At 42.9% G+C, this 18,658-nt stretch overlaps 2 protein-coding genes and 1 long non-coding RNA gene across 4 annotated transcripts; 1 reads left to right on the top strand and 2 right to left on the bottom strand.

The window, feature by feature from the left end:
• Positions 1-168: 168 nt before the first annotated feature.
• Positions 169-16,370, top strand: LOC108142426 (arginine kinase). 2 transcript variants are annotated; one of them, XM_017266285.2, is made up of 3 exons: positions 169-222; positions 2,626-3,186; positions 15,171-16,370. In XM_017266285.2, exons 1-3 carry the CDS (start codon positions 179-181, stop codon positions 16,252-16,254), a joined length of 1,689 nt encoding a protein of 562 aa, XP_017121774.1. In that variant the 5' UTR covers positions 169-178; the 3' UTR covers positions 16,255-16,370. The 2 variants fall into 2 exon arrangements, with proteins under 2 accessions (XP_017121774.1, XP_017121775.1); XM_017266286.2 differs by lacking the exons at positions 169-222; positions 2,626-3,186 and adding an exon at positions 13,940-14,409.
• On the bottom strand, positions 3,422-6,722 carry LOC121467125. The gene is made up of 2 exons (XR_005977260.1): positions 3,874-6,722; positions 3,422-3,788 (listed from the first exon to the last, which is right to left on the bottom strand). It is a non-coding gene; the product is annotated as an uncharacterized LOC121467125 (long non-coding RNA).
• An 893-nt stretch (positions 16,371-17,263) lies between the features above and the next one.
• On the bottom strand, positions 17,264-18,658 carry LOC108142427 (arginine kinase). The gene has a single exon (XM_017266287.2). It carries the CDS (start codon positions 18,593-18,595, stop codon positions 17,423-17,425), a length of 1,173 nt encoding a protein of 390 aa, XP_017121776.1. The 5' UTR covers positions 18,596-18,658; the 3' UTR covers positions 17,264-17,422.

Genomic DNA, 18,658 nt, shown 5'->3' with positions numbered 1-18,658 from the left:
GTCATTTGTTGCGCTTTTCGAGGTCGGTCGGTGATTCAGTGACAGTCCAACAAGTGCATAAGCAGTGGAAATTGCCATTTAGAGTGCAATTAATTCGTATAAATTAACGGCCAAATCGCTTACGAATTCACTAAACTATTTACTCATTCTATTCTGTCTTATTTTCAGCTAATACAAAATGTTTGCTTTGTGGTACTTAACTTTTGCGGTCGATGAAATACGGTAAGTGCAAGGGGGTTTTTTTCTACAGTTTGAAAATCACTGAAGGCCCACAGGGCGTATGGAGGTATTTTGGTGCCTACTTTTGGGATAGGTAGTGGGTGTTTGTGTAGAATCCATGTAAAGTTAAATATTTGGGGCGTAATTAAAGGCTTTTAAGGGTAAGTCCTCAAGGAATTGATTGCCCCTCTCTATCCCTAAAAAGTTACATTAGTTCATGGCTTAAAAAAAGAGTAATGATCTTCATTCAATGATTGTATGTACTAAGCCTTTTATGGTTGTTTCTTATTTATACCTTTTATTTTTTAGAACTGAAATTATCAATTAGCCGTAAAAATGTTCTAAAAAGTTAAAAAGAATTCCTTAATTTCTTATAAGAATTGCTTCAACCTATTAATAATTTTACCAATTCCATAAGTATAACCGATTTTTTTCAAGAGAAGCCTTTATTCTTGCATTGCATAAATCTTTGAGATAACTTTTGTCGCAATTTCGGTCGCAATCATTGCAAAACCGATAATCTAATCGGTATCAGTTGATGAATTAGCCCAATCTAGATTTCTATTTCCGCGCATGTTGCGAAACGATCGTTATGGTTGGGAGGTGCTAAATGTCACTATTCAATCTCCGTGCATTTGGCAACAAAGTTAGTCACCTAGCACTGTCACATGACGAACTATCAGCCCGGTTTCCACCCTCGCACTCCCCCGATCTCGTCGAGCTCCCCCAACAACCGGCTTTTGAGGCTCTAACTCTCATTCGTGATAAGTGCAATCAGCTCTCCGCACAAACACACTCTCGTTTGCATATGTGCGAAACCGAATTCGCAATTTTGGGCAACAAAAAATAAATAAACGTTGAGCGTCCAGTTGTTATCTACCGGCAATTAGCGTAATAATGAAAGTGATAATTGAAGTTTGGAGCGGTATTAGTTTTTTCCGTTCTCAGCCACAGCCGGCTTTTTGGCCCTGTTTTTCTTGGTGTTTGTGAGCCGGGTGGAGCTCGTTTATTTGCTTATCTATTTGCCGCATAAGTTTTTCGCCAGCGTATAGCCCATTTGGCCTACGTGACAAGAGAAATGCCGGCGTCTCCCAGCGAGAAATGGGGGAGTGGAGAAAGTAATTTCGTAACTCGGAAGGAAAATGGGTGAATTTGCGGTTACGACACTTTAGGGGCATCAAAGCACTACAATGTTATGGCCCTAGTGCCACGCCTCTTATCGGGTAACGCCTTTTCGTATAACAAAATAAATAATTGGCTCTATTACGTTGGTTTTAATGGGCAAAAGTATTTCGCTTTGCTTGCCAAGTTGTGGGTTAAAAAGAGCTTTGGGGCCCTAAGGGACCCTCAATCTCTATTAAACTTGTAATATTCGAACTTTAATACAGAGGTCTGAATTTTATTTTTACCTTCAAAACAAAAAATGATTTTACGTTTCTTATGTTAAAATTTGAACTTTATTTAAAAAACAGGGCTGCTCCGGAATTCTCATGAAAGGTGACAAGTGTGACCACATTAATTACTTAAACTTTAATAAAAATATGTTTTAAGGGAAACTATATATCTACGGATGCAAAAAGATGGCTTTAAATTTTTCAGAATTTCTAGCCCATTTTCTAGCATTTACCATTTAAAAAATTATTTTGGTTTCTTTTATTAAACTTGTTAAAATCCTATCCATTTAATGAGAAAATCCATGAAAAAAAAAATTATCTGATAAACTGTAGAGCTGTCATTTGTTATTAACCAAAACTTCTTACTCTTTCGGATTACCTGAGAGACATAATAATATAATAATTAAATATGTGTACATATACTTTCAACAGAATATTTTACAACAAAAAAGTAATTATTGGAAAATTAATCAACCCTACAGTTAGCTGTGTTTAGTGACCTCGTAAGCTTACAATAAATTTGGGTGTGGTCACACTGCTTGTCACTTTGCATTGTCCCTTTTACTTTTGTCATTCGGTCAATTAGGACGTGGACTGCAATTAAGTTTTGATTTGCTAATAAATAACCTGGTTTTCGTGTAAACTGATTGCCATTTATTGGATTTCGACTGTGTGCATTGCCTAGAGTTGAAGGTAGGTCGGATAATAGTGGAAATAATTAGCGAAAAGTGCATTTTCAATAGCGACGCGCTTGGTTGCTTTCGTTCTGGTAGTTTCTGGAAAATTCAGTGAAAAGATGCTACAGTAGACATTGCATAAAAGCGATTATTAGGTATTTAGGAGTATCTTGCTATAAATTGCTGATAATTTCAACGCCAAAATATCCTGATTTAGACATTTAACTTGCAATTAAATTTATTTTATTCGTAGTGCACTTTAGTTTATTGGTTATTTTGCAATTTAATTATTATTTATTCTGATTTTCTTTTGTTATTTACCTTTTTATTTGTAGCAAACGTTTAGCTTGGTTATTTAGTTCTAACAAGCCTGCAGCGCAAGCGCTAGACAACAAGCCGGCAAATCCCACTCCCGCCAAGGAATCCGCTCCAGCTCCAGTTCCAAAACCCGCTGCAGTTCCTGCCCCAACGCCAGAGCCCCCAAAACCAGCGCCTGTTGTAGCACCCAAACCCACACCGGTTCCAGTTCCTGCTCCAGCACCTGTTCCCCCGAAAGAGGAAGCACCCGCACCGAAACCCAAAGCAGAACCTGCTCCCGCACCCGTTGTTACCCCGCCCAAACCAACTTTACCAGCCAAACCCAGTAGTCCGCCGAAACAAGCCGACAAGATGCCCATCCCATTGCCCAAATCCTTGAGCGAGGCCAGCACAAATGGCCAAAATGGCAATGCAGCCAATGGCAGTGGGCCCGGAAGTGTGGATGAACGTGTTTTGGGCGGCCGGCAGGCGCCCGAGAAGGTGCTCCCGACGCCCAAGGATGCCAGCAACGACTTCATCAAGGGCGAGACCAATGCCTTCATCCAGTCCATTAAGGAGGCACAGCAGCTGGGCGAGCGGTAAGTCTTAAATCCTTTAGTTTCTTGTTTTAATTTTTTTTAATTTTGAGTTGTTATACTCGTTTCTTGTAGTCGTACAAAGGTATAGGCTACTTACTAATGCTAAGTCATATAAAGATAAATGCTTTCCCTACTCTTTATGGTATAGACTACCTATGAAGTCAATATTTTGTTTCTTTTGAATCTTGTAATTTTTTTTTTTATTGTATAGATTGTAGATAGTATTGCAAATATCTAGATTTCTAACAAATTTTATAATTTATTGGTTATGCCGAGCTTATATAAAATACACGCGTGAAGGTAGGCCACGAATTTTAACCCATAGCAGTTAGTAGCAGGTATCTCTAAGTTGAGGCCACTCAGCTATAGCGTTCTTTTGGTTTTATTTCGGTAACTTTTGAGTTTTTAAATTTAATTTTTCCGCATCTGCCATGGTGGGAAGTGGGTTCAATGCACTCGGATGACTTCTCTTCAACGGGCGAAAATAGTTGCCATGCGGCAGAAAGACAGCCGCTTGCTTGGCGACACAACGGTGCAGCGTCAGCAAATTCGTTGGATCACCAGCATGATGATGATGATGATGATGATGATGATGATGATGGCTATGGGTGGAGACCACAATTTGCTGTTATTTTTGTCTCATGTTCTGTGCTTGGGCGGACAGCTCAAGTCAAGTCGACTACTCACATGGCGTCGCCAGTTTGGGATCTGGTCCTGCATGTGCAGTTTACAGTTTATTTATGAACCTCAACATCGCCATGTGTTTGGTCTCCACTTCCTCTAATTGCGCGCAATTGATTTTCCATTAATATTAATCGAAGAAAACCTTGGGGCACGCAAGCCCTGCCGACTTGTCCTTGCCCCAATGTTGTCAGGTGTTCAAGGATCTCTGGCCGCCCTGCGAGGCAGGTTTATTAGTTTTTGGCAGGCTGCCCACGAGAAATGGAAATCGTAATGACGTGCCTCTGACGGGCCATTATGAGACCTGTCGCGTCGCCTGTAGTCGGGTCACATGATCTCCCCCATGCAAAGTTTATTTATATTTGGAAACGCAGCAGAGGCTGGCTGTTGTGGCGCGACAACGTACACACATTTCGTTACGTTTCATTGTTCATATGCATCAGATTAGCCCGGCAGCAGCAATATTTGCCTCCTGCTGCGGATAGATCCCATTTTAGCCTGGCGTCATGCCTCATATCTGATCCGCCTTTGGGCCCTCTTTCATAATGCCTGAAGTTCCTGATGGACAGAGGTCTTCATTTAGGTGTCTTGTTTGATGTACCCTCATATATATGCATAAGTATAATTTGCCTGTACATATGTACGGATATATATTTTAAGCACTTGGCTCGCGTCTGTGCAAAAAATTGCTTTTGGCAAGCGTCGCTTTTGATGTTCTGCCAAAATATTGTTTAGCAAACAAAAGGCAAGAGCCGAAACACAGATGGAAAGTTGACAACAGAACAGAGCTTTTAGCATATATGCGTTTTCGTTTCATTTTATGGCTATAATCTGTTGCAATCCGTGGATAATTAGCCACTGCTTTGCTAGTGCTAGAGCTCCTCCTCCGTTCCATTTTGAAGCAGTAATTTCACAGCTAATTGCCCGGATAGCGGGCACTGGGCATTAAGTTGGGCTCGTGCTTCGTTGGCCGCAAATTGAACTAATTAATAACACATATTTCAAATGGTTTACTCATTTTTGGCTTTCGTTTTTGCAGCTACATTCTCGATCGCTGGCCTCCACAGGGGTCGCAATCAGTCAATGACTAAATGCTACTATAAACATTGCCCACCATTCATACGTTCGAGAAAGTTATGCAAGTTGTTTCGATTCGTCAGATGTGCGGATAAAGATCGCGTATGTCGAGGCTTAGTGTGTAAGCGATCACATCTGAGGAATCAAGCGGGACTTAGCTTACTGTAGGCTCGTCACATGCAGCCTCAGTTCTACACTAATCTCTTAAAAAGATATACATACAGTTGCGGGTAAAATATTAACTTTGTGAACTTGGAAGAATTTATAAAGGCTTTTGGCAGGCATACTTATTTGAAATACAATACCCTGGTTTATTTCTCTCTAATTTGGACACAAAAAATAAATATTTATCGTATAAGTAACAAAAAAGTAATTTTAAACCTTCTCGAAAAATAGTCGATTAGTGTGGTAAATATATTTTAAGAAAGACAACCATAGGGCCTATAAAAATGACCCGCTCTGTACGTTCTATACCCCCATATGCTAAGTGCTTTCTCAACTGTGTGTCAACAGTAACGAAATCGCCAGTGGCTGCTATTGTATCTACATATCCGCGAGCTTGTTTCGCAAGCTTTTCAAGGTCAGCCCAGTATAGTACATGCCATTTCGCTTTTCCCCCACTTGTTAGTTGGGGTTTAGGTCTATTGTTCTATGTGAAATCCTACGCGGCACCAGCCCCCAAAGGCTGCCAGCTGGTTGATGGGTTGGTTGCTTGGTGGTTAGGAGTCGCTGTGGAATGGAAAAGCTGCTGGGCGCATTTACGTAATCTCAGCGCCACTTGACGGCAGCAATTGAAAATGAAAACGAAAACAGGCGGGGCAGAAGTGACAGTTACCAAAGTAAAAATTGAAAATGCGCAAACTTTTCAAGAAAGAGCAGAGGCGACAACATTTCTGGATTATATAAGCATCCTGCGTGGCTGCTGTAGCCTGGCTTTCATTTAATATATATAAAGAATTAATTTGTACATATTTCTTAAACGTATATAATTTGATTGTTGGAATGGCGGTTTGATATGTATTTTAATATCCGCCAGTGGAAAATTCGTGTTCTGATGAAAAGCAAAAGTTTTGCGTTTTTTGAAAAACAACACACGTAGATAGATGGGTTAGGTGTCTTAAAATCTTTCGATGTTTGCTGCGCGTTGCATAAATTTTGTTGGCAACTTTTCAAATATTTTCCCTCAGTTTTCGTTAGTAACAAATGAATATGTTCGCTTCGATAACACAACATATGTATGTTAGGCATATGTATGGGTTACCCAAAAGATTCAGATGATTTGTCTGAGAATTCAATATCAAGTTCAAGACTTTTGTTAAAGATTGTGTAAACGATTATAATAGATGGTGTTTATTTGTTTGAAATATGGCAAGGGAAAAATTTTGGGATCCGTGCAAATTAGGTATCTGAATAACAAAACTGAAAATTATAGTTAAGTTGGCCACATCTATGTGTCTTTAGTATTTATCGAATCTCCCCCGAATTTGTTTAAATCTTTTACATTTAACAGCACAACATTTTTCATTTTATATTGCGGTATTAGTGCCGAAATTTATGACAGCAACGTTGTGTTTGTTTTCTATTTGGCCAAAAACAACAGATTTTTTTCTATACGTTCTAGGTGTTGATATATATTATAAATCATGCTATTTTCATTACAGTCCATCCTTATTGACTAAAATTTTCTTAAAGACTTCGCTGTGACAATAAAACTGAAAAATTATTTTTAAATGTTCATAAACTTCATAAATTGTAAAAATAAGTGAATAAGAATTAGCTTACTCCTATAAAAAAACGTACCAGAAATGAGAGTTAAAAATAATTAATTATTACTAAAGCAAACATTTTTTTAACCGGTGTTTTAAAAATGAAAAAATTTATGTAAATCACTCAAATTTAATTATTTTGGCAGTGGTAATCTGACAAAGGGACAGTAATATGTGTGTTTTTTCACAGAACAAATCTTTAGAAATAACTTTGGATATACAAGTTATATTATATTTTGTCATCTGGACAAACAATTGGGTTTCTGTGCTTCGTTCGTTTTGGTTGTTTATTCATCAGCTTAAGCTCGGATCTTGTGAGCTGGATTCCATTCCGAATATTTGCGCTTCTCATTGAAGGAGTGACTGTTTACTGGTGCAATTGTGCCACTTGCCTTGATTACTTTCAACGCTCATCATACCATATCATTTCATTCCGTTTGCTGTCGGCGAAGTCTAGTCATAATTAAGCGATGAGACCGCTCCTTGAGTATGCGGTTGTGTGAGTGTGTGTGGCACACCCACCAAGTGCAGCACACAAACATAATATTTTTGATTTGCGGCTGCAAGAAGTCGGTGCTCCTCTCTGCCCTCTCGCTCCCACTCACGCATGGAGCAATGCAGTTTTCTAGCTGTTTGCGAAGCGAACACTTTCCTTTTCTTTCTTTGGCGAGTGAGCTTTCCTTTGCTGTGTGTGTGTGCGAGAGAGCTTTACCTTTCTACTTTTTAGTCATACGTCACGTCCTACGTCAATCGTCGGCGGCTACCAATACATAGGCACCACTCCCTACGTACACAGAGAACAAAAGTTGATATGATATTATGATTTGGTAATTGGAAATATAATTTTATTTAATGTATATTTAATAAAAAAATTTAAATATTGAATTATGAAAACAATAGATTTTTAGTTTCTTTGAAAAAAAAAATTTTGAATTTTTTTTATTAAAAGTTTGTTTGTTTCCGTGCATGCCACAACGCTGGCAGAGGCGGTGGCAGAGGAGCCAGGAGGCAGCTAGTAGGCAGCTTTTGCTCTCTGTCGCTCTTTGGATTTGGCGTCTGTGTGAATATTTTCGTTCGTGTAGTTTGAAAGTGAAAGAAGGAAGGGTGCCTCTGCCGCTGCCGCAGTCGCTGCCTCTGCCAACTTTGGCGCTATGAAGCACCGACTGCAGTCAGTTGGGTTAAAGAACAGAATATTCTGATCATTGTATCGTTGGACGTTGAATTCTACGGTTGCAAAGGTGAGCCGTTCTCCAAAGATAATAATTGCAAGTCAAGTGAAATTTTCAGACGTTAAAGTACCTCACAGATACAGTTTAATCTTTAATTTAACCGTTTTGTGGCACCTTAAAAATAAATGGCAATCAATATACAGTGAATTTGTAGTCTAATTGAATTTCTCGTTTAAAAACTTAAGATTTAAATCTTTTGTATTACGGATTTATGGCAAATGAAAGTTAAATTTTCCCCATTTCAAATTTTTGCAACAGTGAATGGCTTTTAAATTTCAATCGTTAACTTAAGGGGCTTGTGTACATTTTCGGGACTTGTGTAGATTTTCGCAGTTTAATATCCATTAAAAACAGTGAATTGAATTTGGAGGTTTAATTTTATTGGCAATTAAATGCTTTGTGCTGCTTTTGGATTGAAAATGATGAGATATAAATACTATGAGCAATTCAGATAATTTTTTTGAATTTTTGAAACCTTTATTTGATTTAAATTTATTTCTCTTAAATTTAAGAGTGGTAAAATTAAATTTATTAATTTAATTAATTAAAAACTGAAAACTATTTCTAGTTTTATATTTTTCGGGTTTGTCTTTAAATTATAATAATTGTGTGCCAACTAAAAGTTTAATTTTTTTATATTTTTGCAATCGAAACAGTGAACAACTTTTAGATTTCAATCCTTGAGCTTACATGAAAATTTAAATACAAAACAGTGAAATGCCTTTAAATTAAATAAATTTAACCATTTTGTGGCAAGCAAGTGAATTCTATTAATTAATTCTTACGGCTATTTATTAATATTCTCCCGCTATTGAGTTTGAATCTGTGCGTGTGTTAAATTTTCACATCCCCAGTTGAGTCATGCAATGCATTTTTGCAATCCGAAAACCGGTTACCGGCGAAAAGAAATTTATACGGGCGGCTATAGGCTATCAAGCTTTAAGTTTATAGCTATGCAGTTTCAGATTCTTTTTTATTTCGCCAGCCAGCAGCAAAAACTTGTTTGGCCCTGCTGCCACGGTCTGGCAGCCGCTGACGCTCCGTCCGTCTGCCACATTTGTATACACCATGTAGTTGTGCAATTTTGCGGCCAAATGCCAATGAACGGAGGACTGTACCGCTTGCCAAATGCAGTGAATGAGCGTTTGAGGGGGTTCCGATGTTTGCGGGGGTGCAGTTTAAGGTCGGCCGTTCGTTGGCTCTTAGAAAGTGCTGTGTAGCGTGTTCCTGTATCGATTTCGATAAGATATTGGCCCGTGCTAATGCCATTCTAACTGAATGATAGATAAGAGGCGACGAAACGAACTTTAAGTTGGCACTTGGGTGGCTTCTTTGCTTTTTTTATGTTCCTCTCCCTTTTTCCACTCCTTGAACTTGCCCACAAACAGCGACTATAAATAAATAAGAAAAAGTTCTTACCCGGCAATAAAACAAACATTTTCGCGGTCAATGCCAGGCAGTTGCATAATCGCAGATAGGAATTTTATCAACGTTTTCAAACAATTAAACCAGTAATGCTGGGCAAGCACAAAATCAGGGCAACGCAATCCCAGAGGGACAATTATATAAGACAGTTTGAGAGCCACTTGGAACGTCCGATCGAATTTACCCAGCCAAATTTAGTTCGGGTTGATATAATGCCGGCCGCTAAAAATACAACCCCGCCAAAGCAAATAAGCAAAACAAAAGCACAAGCACAAGCACACATCGGGGAACACAGATGGATAGGGGGTAGCTAGGTAGATAGGTGTAGGTACCTAAAAACACACGAAAATTCCAAAAGCATATTATTATATAGGTGAACAGCTGACAAGTTTACGAGGGTCTTTGTATATGATTTGGGCTTTGTATATCATACAGTTTGTTATATTCAGCAAACAAATCGCGCAAATTTGTTGTACAAATTGTTAGCCCCGGGCATTTTTTTTTGCTTCTCCACTGGCACGTTGTTGTTAATTATTCAATTGAGATCTATTAAAGCGCTCGACTGAATAAGAACGGAAAAGGCAGAGTCGGAAAAAATCGAGCGAGAAGCCCGCACGATTAAGTTGTCACAAAGCTGGAAAATCCGCGTTTCCCGCAGTCTAGGTAGTTAACTGGGTAACGCTTCTATTTTCCCTGGCCAAACAAAAGGTTGCAGGTTGCATAATCAAAGCTGGGTTGGGTTCTTTGGCTAGACAGGAAATGAAATCGCACACATAAATCATCGAAAGGCTAGGGGAAGCGGCTCCCCAGAGGGCCAGCCAATCAATTTCGAATAACACCAAGCCGATTTTTCTCGCAAATCATTCGGCCAGTAAATAAACAAATAGCTTAAATTTCACAAAAACGTAAACAACTCGAACGATTTGAGTTCTTTCAAGAAAACAGCTATACCAATATTTTCGAAGCGACTGTTACTGAATGAATGAGAGCTTTTTATTTCCCTTCCCTTTAGGAAGTTGTCTACGCCTTCTGGGAGGTAAAAGCTCCTTATAAGCTTCCCTTAAACCTGGTCTCTAACGATTGATTCCTTTTTCTACATTTGCAAAGTAAAAACTTGGAAACTCTGTGTAGAAAGTAATATATATTTTACTTTTACAGATGTAGAAAGCGCTAGATGGCGACAACTACTACTCATGTAGTAAAAATGTAATAATATAAACGACTTCTTTAAAAATAAGACTATCAAAGAGATTTCTGTGTTCTTCTAAAAAAAATGTATGAAATTTAATTAAGAAATTCTCAGAAATTTTTAGGTTCCCCACACACTCACTGTGAACACTTACTAGATCTTGCCGTTTCCCCACAAAATATGCATCCTACTTAAAACCCTTTACTGCTTCTATGTCTTAATGAAGCCTCGTATGATTTTCGCTGATTGTCTTCCCAGACAGCGCAAATTTAAATCAACGACATCCGGGTAGTGCCTGCACCAAATATTTTGCGGCACTTGCTGCTGTGCAAAAAGTTATTTTTCATCATCTTCAGTAGTGTTTACATATATGTATGTGCCTATATTTCTCTGCATGCTGTCTAATTGAGTGTGAGCCGCTTTGACGTTTTGCCAAAAGAATTTTAATTAAATTAGGACCGCAAGAGAAAAAATAGCGAGTGAAGAGGAGAATCTCGTCAGTAAATGCGGGTGACCAGCAGCAGCCCTAATAACACCCGTCGCTCCCTGACTCACCCCTAATAACCGGACCCCTATATTGCCAGATATATATTAATAAGAGCTTTATGTCACAGCCAGCAATATTATTGGCCGGAATTATTGTATGCGGAAAGGGCCTCCATGTCCATGTCCAGATTCAATTAGTGTCGAAAGGAGAGTGTGAATGAATGTTGGGTACATTCATTTGGATGGGTTATCAGTTATGCTGGCGTTTGGGCCCAAACTTTCCATTCCCATTCCCCTTATCAAATCCGTTGACCAGTTTGGAGTGACTGCCCGCCGTTCCCAATTTCCCATTGCAGTCGCTCACGTCGGCCAATTTCCCGAAAATACATTTCGAATTATTTTCGTACACTTGCCAATTTCTTTGTGCAATCGACTGGCCAAAATCGCAATTAACGAAGGCAACTATTGCAGCGATTTCTCGGGTGAACGACCAGACCAGACCGTTGGCCATAAACTTACCCATTGCACTGGCTGGCTGGCCGTTTAGTGTTCGCATTGCCAATTTCCCCCCAGATTTGTTGCTGCAATACTGTTGCGTTATGTTAAGGCCAGTTTTATGGTGGCCAAACAACCACTTGTGGCCAGAAGAAATGAATTATTTGCTCAAATCCCGGACTGGGCTATCTTATCACCATCCCTCCATTGGGAATGATCATTTCTGACAGCCGAGACGGTTTACGATTTGCAGTTTAGAGCTTATCTACTGCTGGCTTATCTGGCCAACTCTCCTGGCCAAAATGCACACTTCTCTCTCTGGGCTCTCACCTGCTCTCTTTCTCCAGCTCCAGATTTGCAGCAGGTGATTGGGTGTATGCCTACTCGCAGTCGCCGATTTGCGCTAGCCATTCGCGAATTGTTGCTTAGCCTTGACGGTTGCAAAAAATAAAAAAATTCGTGCGTGATATCGTTATAAAGCAAAGGCTCTAAGTAGTAGCCCAAATCGAATTAAGCCGACTTGGTGACGCGTGTGTGATTAGAGCCACCCCGTAACACTAGAGCTGCTCTGCTGATCCTGCCCCGGGGTTACAGGGGGTTATACTGTCCCCTCGGTAGTCCCTGCTCACCCCAAGAATCCCGTGTCTGTCCGCTGCTCATCAAGAGGGTTACATAATGAAATCAGTTTTTTTTCAATTGTGCGTCAGCTTAATTTGATTTGTCCGCCCGACTTTTAAGTGCCTTCAGACCGGGTTTGCTTTCCTCCTGCCCAGTTTTTAGCCTGCCATGTTTGTGTGCTCCAATTCCAGTTTGTCTATCGGGGCGGCACTTGAGTTAATTGATTAGTTTCAACGCCTTCCAGACAGGCCAATAAGTCATTACTATTATCTGGCATGATTCGGAGCCACTTAAAAGTTAGAAGTTTCCAACCAACGCCCCCTTTGGGTACATTGCAAATCGCAATGACCACCACTATCTTTACGAGGCACTAACATTAACAAGCCTCAGATTACTCATGCAGTGCAGAATGAAACGAAAGGCTCATATGACTCTCAAATGATGTAGAAACTTCCACTGCGAAACAATAAACACTTTGCACCGGCTACCAGTTAAAATGGCAAATTGTTTACAACTCGCCATTAATATTTACAGAGCCAAAGCCAAATGGCGATGGCAAATGGCAAAATGGAAAAGTAAGTGATCGGCTGCGATTGCGATTACTCACTCACTCCGACTTACACCATCGCCCACTGGCCGCCGCTGAGTAATTGAAGCTGCAAATGAAATTAGCCAAAACAAAACAAAAGTCTGAAAATACGGCGTTTAATAAACGAAATATTTTCACGACTTAATGTGCATTAGACATGCAATGAGTGTTTGTCTGACGACACATTGGAACCAGTTCCCTGCTCTCAAGTTCAACTCAACCCGCAATGGGTTAATTCACAAGCTTGAAGTGCCCATTCCCGTGTCCTTGTCCTGGGAATCCTGCAAGCTGGCTTTGATTTCCATTTGCCGAGTAATTGATTTTTTTACACACTCAAGAGAGGTCTTTGGGGAGGGGGGGTAAAAGAGAAAGGAGTGTACGTGTACCCGATTCCTGTCATTACCAGAGCACATTTCACACTCCAGTCCGACACTTGAAGTTGACTTGACCGCCCGGGCTGGAGGCGGAGGCAGAGGCGGAGGTAGAGGCTCAACAATTCCCAGCTGCCAGTCGCGTGCTATAAACTTTATTGATTCGGGTAGCAATTGCAGCGAGCGGGTGCACGGGGTAATGGGCATTGGGTGGTTGGTGGTGGGTCCAGCGCATCGTGTAAATATATCCTTCCGCATTATGTTGCCGCTCATCCGGCAACAGTTTGGACCGGCGCCTGCGGGTAGGCATTGCTGCTGCTGCTTCAACCCTCCAATCCTCCAATCCTCCAACCTCGACCCGATACGACCCGACCCTCCCCGAAATATTGGGCAAATATAGCCGTATAGCACTTCGATTGAGAGCACTCTCTTGCTGGGAAACTCCGGGTTAAAAATCTCCCAGCTGAGCGCTGAATGCGGCTCAATGCCGGCGCTAAAGTGCGGGCCCATTGGGTGCGACGGCGCTCGGCAGTTTCATTCGATTTGCCGATTGAAGTTGGCAAGTTCGTCCTTTGCTGACTGTTGTGTGTTGTCCCACGCTCGCGAGTCAAAGGCGCGCGCTAAAACATTGTGCAGAGCAGAGCAGAACAGAGCAGAGCAGAGCAGCTCCAGTAGTCAGTCAGCCGAGCAGCAGTCAGCAAGTCCTTTTGCTCCCCCAAATAGCATCGCGTAGTGTTTGTTTAGTGTAGTATACATTTGGGCGCGGCAGCAGCGAAAAGCACAGAGTCGCAGGAATCTCGAAAAGGAAGAAAAAAAATATACAACATTGTTGCGTCCGATATTTTGATACCAACGAAGAAGACCACCAGAAAACGGAAACTTAAATCCGCTAAAACGAGAATCAATCAATCCCAATCACCAAGCACCAATCACCGAAAATCAAAAGCAATAGCGTTAAGCAAAGCGTGTCTGTGTTTGAAGAACGGAGTGTATGTGGATCACCCAAAGAGATCCTTGAAGAGCTAGAACAAAGCTGCATTGTGATTTCATTTTACCTGCAAACGCAACCAAACAAACGAAGATTGGTTTTTTTTATATACAAACACCGACTTTGTGACCAAGCGAACGCCAAATTTTTAAACGTTTTTTGAAAACTTTACACCACCAACTCTACAAAAACCACACGCAAAATGGGTCTCTGCGCCTCCAAGGACAAGAAGGAGAAGGTGATCGAGGGCGAGGTGGCCAATGGCGAGCCCAATGGCACCGCCACGGCAGCCGCCGCTGGAGGAGATGGGTGTGTATCCCGGGGCTCCGGGGACTTTGCGGGGTTTATGTCTCCTAGCCAGGAGTTGTCTCTATGTCCCCTGGGTGGGTGACGGGTAGGAGGCACTGACGTCATGTGTGTGTGTGTGTGTGTGTGTCGGTGCGTGAGCTGTGTCTGAAAGCGGCCAAAAATAATGTGGCATAGAAAAATTATTATTGCCCTGGTCCTTCGTTTTGTCCAGGACTTCGGCTGGGTAGCCATGTTGTTGTAGTGCGCATGTCCTTTGGCGGTCGGGGAAGGGGAAGGGGAAGAGCGGGTGTATAGTGTGCCGTCGATTTGCGTATTCAGCGGCAGCCGGCAAAATTTTATAGTCAGTCAGCCACCACCGAAAGCAGGACACAACCGAAGAACAGAGCCAGAGCCACCACCTCTAAAAAAGGGGCGTTTTGGGAACAGGAGTGATGGGTGTTGGGTGTTGGGTGCTGGGTGCTGGGTTATGGCTTAGGGAGAGTAAAAAGGAATGAGGAAAGAGGGGGGTATATGTGGCAGTCGCGTGCCAGACTTAAGTCGGGTATGAGAGCACATGGCCATAACCCGAAACTAATTGCGGGGCAAAACAGGCCGGATTCCGAGGAAAACAGAAACAGGAAAACATGTTGCCGACTTTTGGGCGCCACAAAACGGAGATAGCTAGCCCGTAGCAATAAAAACTTGAACTACCGCCCCAGCCACGCCCTTTTACTAATGGTCAATCCCCTTTTTTCTGTCTCTCTTTCGGTGTGTATTTGCAGCAAACAAGACACCATGGTTGATGCCGCTGTTCTCGCTAAACTGGAGGAGGGTTATGCCAAGCTGGCTGCCTCCGACTCCAAGTCGCTGTTGAAGAAGTACCTGACCAAGGAGGTCTTCGACAACCTGAAGAACAAGGTCACGCCCACCTTCAAGTCGACCCTGCTGGATGTGATCCAGTCCGGCCTGGAGAACCACGACTCCGGCGTGGGCATCTATGCCCCCGATGCCGAGTCGTACACAGTGTTCGCCGATCTGTTCGACCCCATCATCGAGGACTACCATGGTGGCTTCAAGAAGACCGACAAGCACCCGGCCTCCAACTTTGGCGATGTGGCCACCTTCGGCAACGTTGACCCCACCAACGAGTACGTGATCTCCACTCGCGTGCGCTGCGGCCGCTCCATGCAGGGCTACCCCTTCAACCCCTGCCTGACCGAGGACCAGTACAAGGAGATGGAGGGCAAGGTGAGCAGCACCCTGTCTGGACTGGAGGGTGAGCTGAAGGGCAAGTTCTACCCCCTGACCGGCATGGAGAAGGCCGTCCAGCAGCAGCTGATCGACGACCACTTCCTGTTCAAGGAGGGCGATCGCTTCCTGCAGGCCGCCAATGCCTGCCGCTTCTGGCCCAGCGGCCGTGGCATCTACCACAACGATGCCAAGACCTTCCTGGTCTGGTGCAACGAGGAGGACCATCTCCGCATCATCTCCATGCAGCAGGGCGGTGATCTGGGCCAGATCTACAAGCGTCTGGTGACCGCCGTCAACGAGATCGAGAAGCGTGTGCCCTTCAGCCACGACGACCGTCTCGGCTTCCTGACCTTCTGCCCCACCAACCTGGGCACCACCATCCGTGCCTCCGTGCACATCAAGGTGCCCAAGCTGGCCTCCAACAAGGCCAAGCTGGAGGAGGTTGCCGCCAAGTACAACCTGCAGGTGCGCGGCACCCGCGGCGAGCACACCGAGGCCGAGGGCGGTGTCTACGACATCTCCAACAAGCGTCGCATGGGTCTGACCGAGTTCGATGCCGTCAAGGAGATGTACGATGGCATCACCGAGCTGATCAAGCTCGAGAAGAGCCTGTAAATTGCCCGCACACCGCCGAGCATCGTCCCCCCGTCTGGTGGTGCATCCCCAAGGAGCTAATATCTGTCCACGGGAGCCACCAGTTCGGGGCACACGCAACAATCAACAACAACAACAACAAGAACAACCAACAGCAACACTTAGAAATCTTCGGCTCGTCCGCCTTGTCGCTTTTGGGCGGTACGGGCTGCAAAAATGTCTAGTTTGTAGCGATGGTGCGGAGCGACTTGTCCCAGCCCGGCGACCTTCGGCATTTTCGTATACTTTGAGGGTTGCGGGCGCAGGCAGCGATCCCATCTTGCAACACCAACAACACCCACTGCAGCAGCAACAACAACGGATAACTATTTGAGAATAACATTTGCTTAATTACAACCAAACAATGTAAAACATTTTGACATCTGTGTCGAGCAAAAACAAAAAAAGAAACTTTAAATACTTTTATTTTAAGTCTTAAGTTTATAAAAGAATTAAAATTATTAAAAAATAATAAAAAAAAAAAAAATAAAAACCCAATTATTGTGTTGTCTTGAATGGATCAAGGATTGAGGAAGAACAAAACTCAGAGTATACTTAGTGCTTTGACCCAATTATAAAGTAGATTCATTTTAAAAAGGTCTATAATAGTTTGCATTTTTTTAAGAAAGGGTTGCGGGCGCAGGCAGCGATCCCATCTTGCAACACCAACAACACCCACTGCAGCAGCAACAACAACGGATAACTATTTGAGAAAAACATTTGCTTAATTACAACCAAACAATGTAAAACATTTTGACATCTGTGTCGAGCAAAAACAAAAAAAGAAACTTTAAATACTTTTATTTTAAGTCTTAAGTTTATAAAAGAATTAAAATTATTAAAAAATAATAAAAAAAAAAAAAAAAAAACCCAATTATTGTGTTGTCTTGAATGGATCAAGGATTGAGGAAGAACAAAACTCAGAGTATACTTAGTGCTTTGACCCAATTATAAAGTAGATTCATTTTAAAAAGGTCTATAATAGTTTGCATTTTTTTAAGAAAGTTTTATAAAAAATTAATTTATTGCAGGTAAAGTATTACTATTGCTTTGAACAATATAATTTTGTGAAGATAGGTAAGTCTGGATTGATTTTTTGTACTGGTTAAATTTAGAACCTAAAAGATAATGTGCATTCCAAACATTCAATCTAAGCTTTCTTTGCCTTGCATTCGGCTTCAATGAGGCCCTTAATCCCGTCATGCATTTCCTTGATGATCTCGTACTCGGTGAGTCCAATCCTTCGCTGGTTGGATATGTCGTGCACCCCGTCCTTGGCCTCCGAATGCTCCCCCGAAGTGCCGCGGATCTGGAGATGGTACTCCTTGGCCAGCTTCTGCAACTCATCCGGCTGGTCCATGAGATTGGGCAGCTTAATATGCACCGAGGCGCGAATGGAGGTGCCCAGGTTGGTGGGACAGAAGGTCAGATAGCCAAGCCGGTCGTCCCTGGTGAACTCGATCTCCTTGCCCAGGGCATCCACGCCGGCAACCATGCGATTGTAGACCCTGCCCAGATCGCCACCCTTCTCCATCGCGATGACGCGAATGTGGTCCTCCTCGTTGCACCAGACCATGAAGTCCTTGGGCTCGTTCAGGAAGATGCCCCTGCCGGTTGGCCAAAAACGAGAGGCTCCTGCGGCCGCCAAAAACCGATCGCCCTGCTTGAACAGAAAGTGGTCGTCGATGAGCTGCTTCTGGACCGCTTCGTCCATTCCAGTGAGTGGCATGTAGGTGCCCCTGTGTTCGCAGGTGAGCGTCATTAGTGCCTTGCAAAGCTTGCTCTCCAGCTCCAGGTAATCACGTTCCCTCAGGCAGGGATTGAAGGGGTACCCTTTGACGGCTCTTCCGCACCGGACCCGCGTCGATACGATGAAGTTGCCGGCGGGATCCAGGTTTTCGAAGTCCTTGCCCTGACCGAAACAGGGCTTGGGCTGCTTGTCCGTCTTCTTGAAGCCTTTGTGGTACTCCTCGATGACGGGATCGAAAAGATCGGCGAACACCTTGTATGCCTCCGCATCTGGAGCGTAGAGACCCACGCCGGAGTCATGGTTGCACAGTCCCGAACTGATGCAGTGCATCAGTGTGGAGTTGAACGTCGGCGTCGTCTGGGTCTTCAGCTTGTCGAAGATCTGCTTGGTGAGATGCTTCTTCAGCAGCGACTTGGACTTGGAATCGACCAGCTTCTTGTAGCTCTCCTCCATGTCCTTCAGCAAATCCTTGTCGATCTTAGCACCACTTTTGCTAGCATAGCGATTGATTGCTAGATGTGTCCACCGATTTAATATTCCAAGTTTAAGCCGGGGTTGTGTTTGTAACACCATTTTAAAAGAGCCAATATTCGAATGTTCCAAGCCAGGGTGACCGAAATTTGAAAGTTACACTAT

The sequence above is a fragment of the Drosophila elegans genome, unplaced genomic scaffold, assembly GCF_018152505.1.
Source record: "Drosophila elegans isolate 14027-0461.03 unplaced genomic scaffold, ASM1815250v1 contig_208, whole genome shotgun sequence".
NCBI classification, from domain to species: Eukaryota; Metazoa; Arthropoda; class Insecta; order Diptera; family Drosophilidae; genus Drosophila; species Drosophila elegans.
This window is presented reverse-complemented; position numbering and strand designations above follow the sequence as displayed.

What these genes read in the sequence shown, in the direction of transcription:
- LOC108142426 (XM_017266285.2), top strand. Translation starts at nt 179, where the DNA reads ATGTTTGCTTTGTGGTACTTAACTTTTGCGGTCGATGAAATACG. An exon ending in TTTGCGGTCGATGAAATACG is followed by an intron (nt 223 to 2,625) that starts GTAAGTGCAAGG and finishes TTTTATTTGTAG; the next exon opens with CAAACGTTTAGCTTGGTTAT. An exon ending in GCACAGCAGCTGGGCGAGCG is followed by an intron (nt 3,187 to 15,170) that starts GTAAGTCTTAAA and finishes GTGTATTTGCAG; the next exon opens with CAAACAAGACACCATGGTTG.
- LOC108142427 (XM_017266287.2), bottom strand. Translation starts at nt 18,595, where the DNA reads ATGGTGTTACAAACACAACCCCGGCTTAAACTTGGAATATTAAATCGG.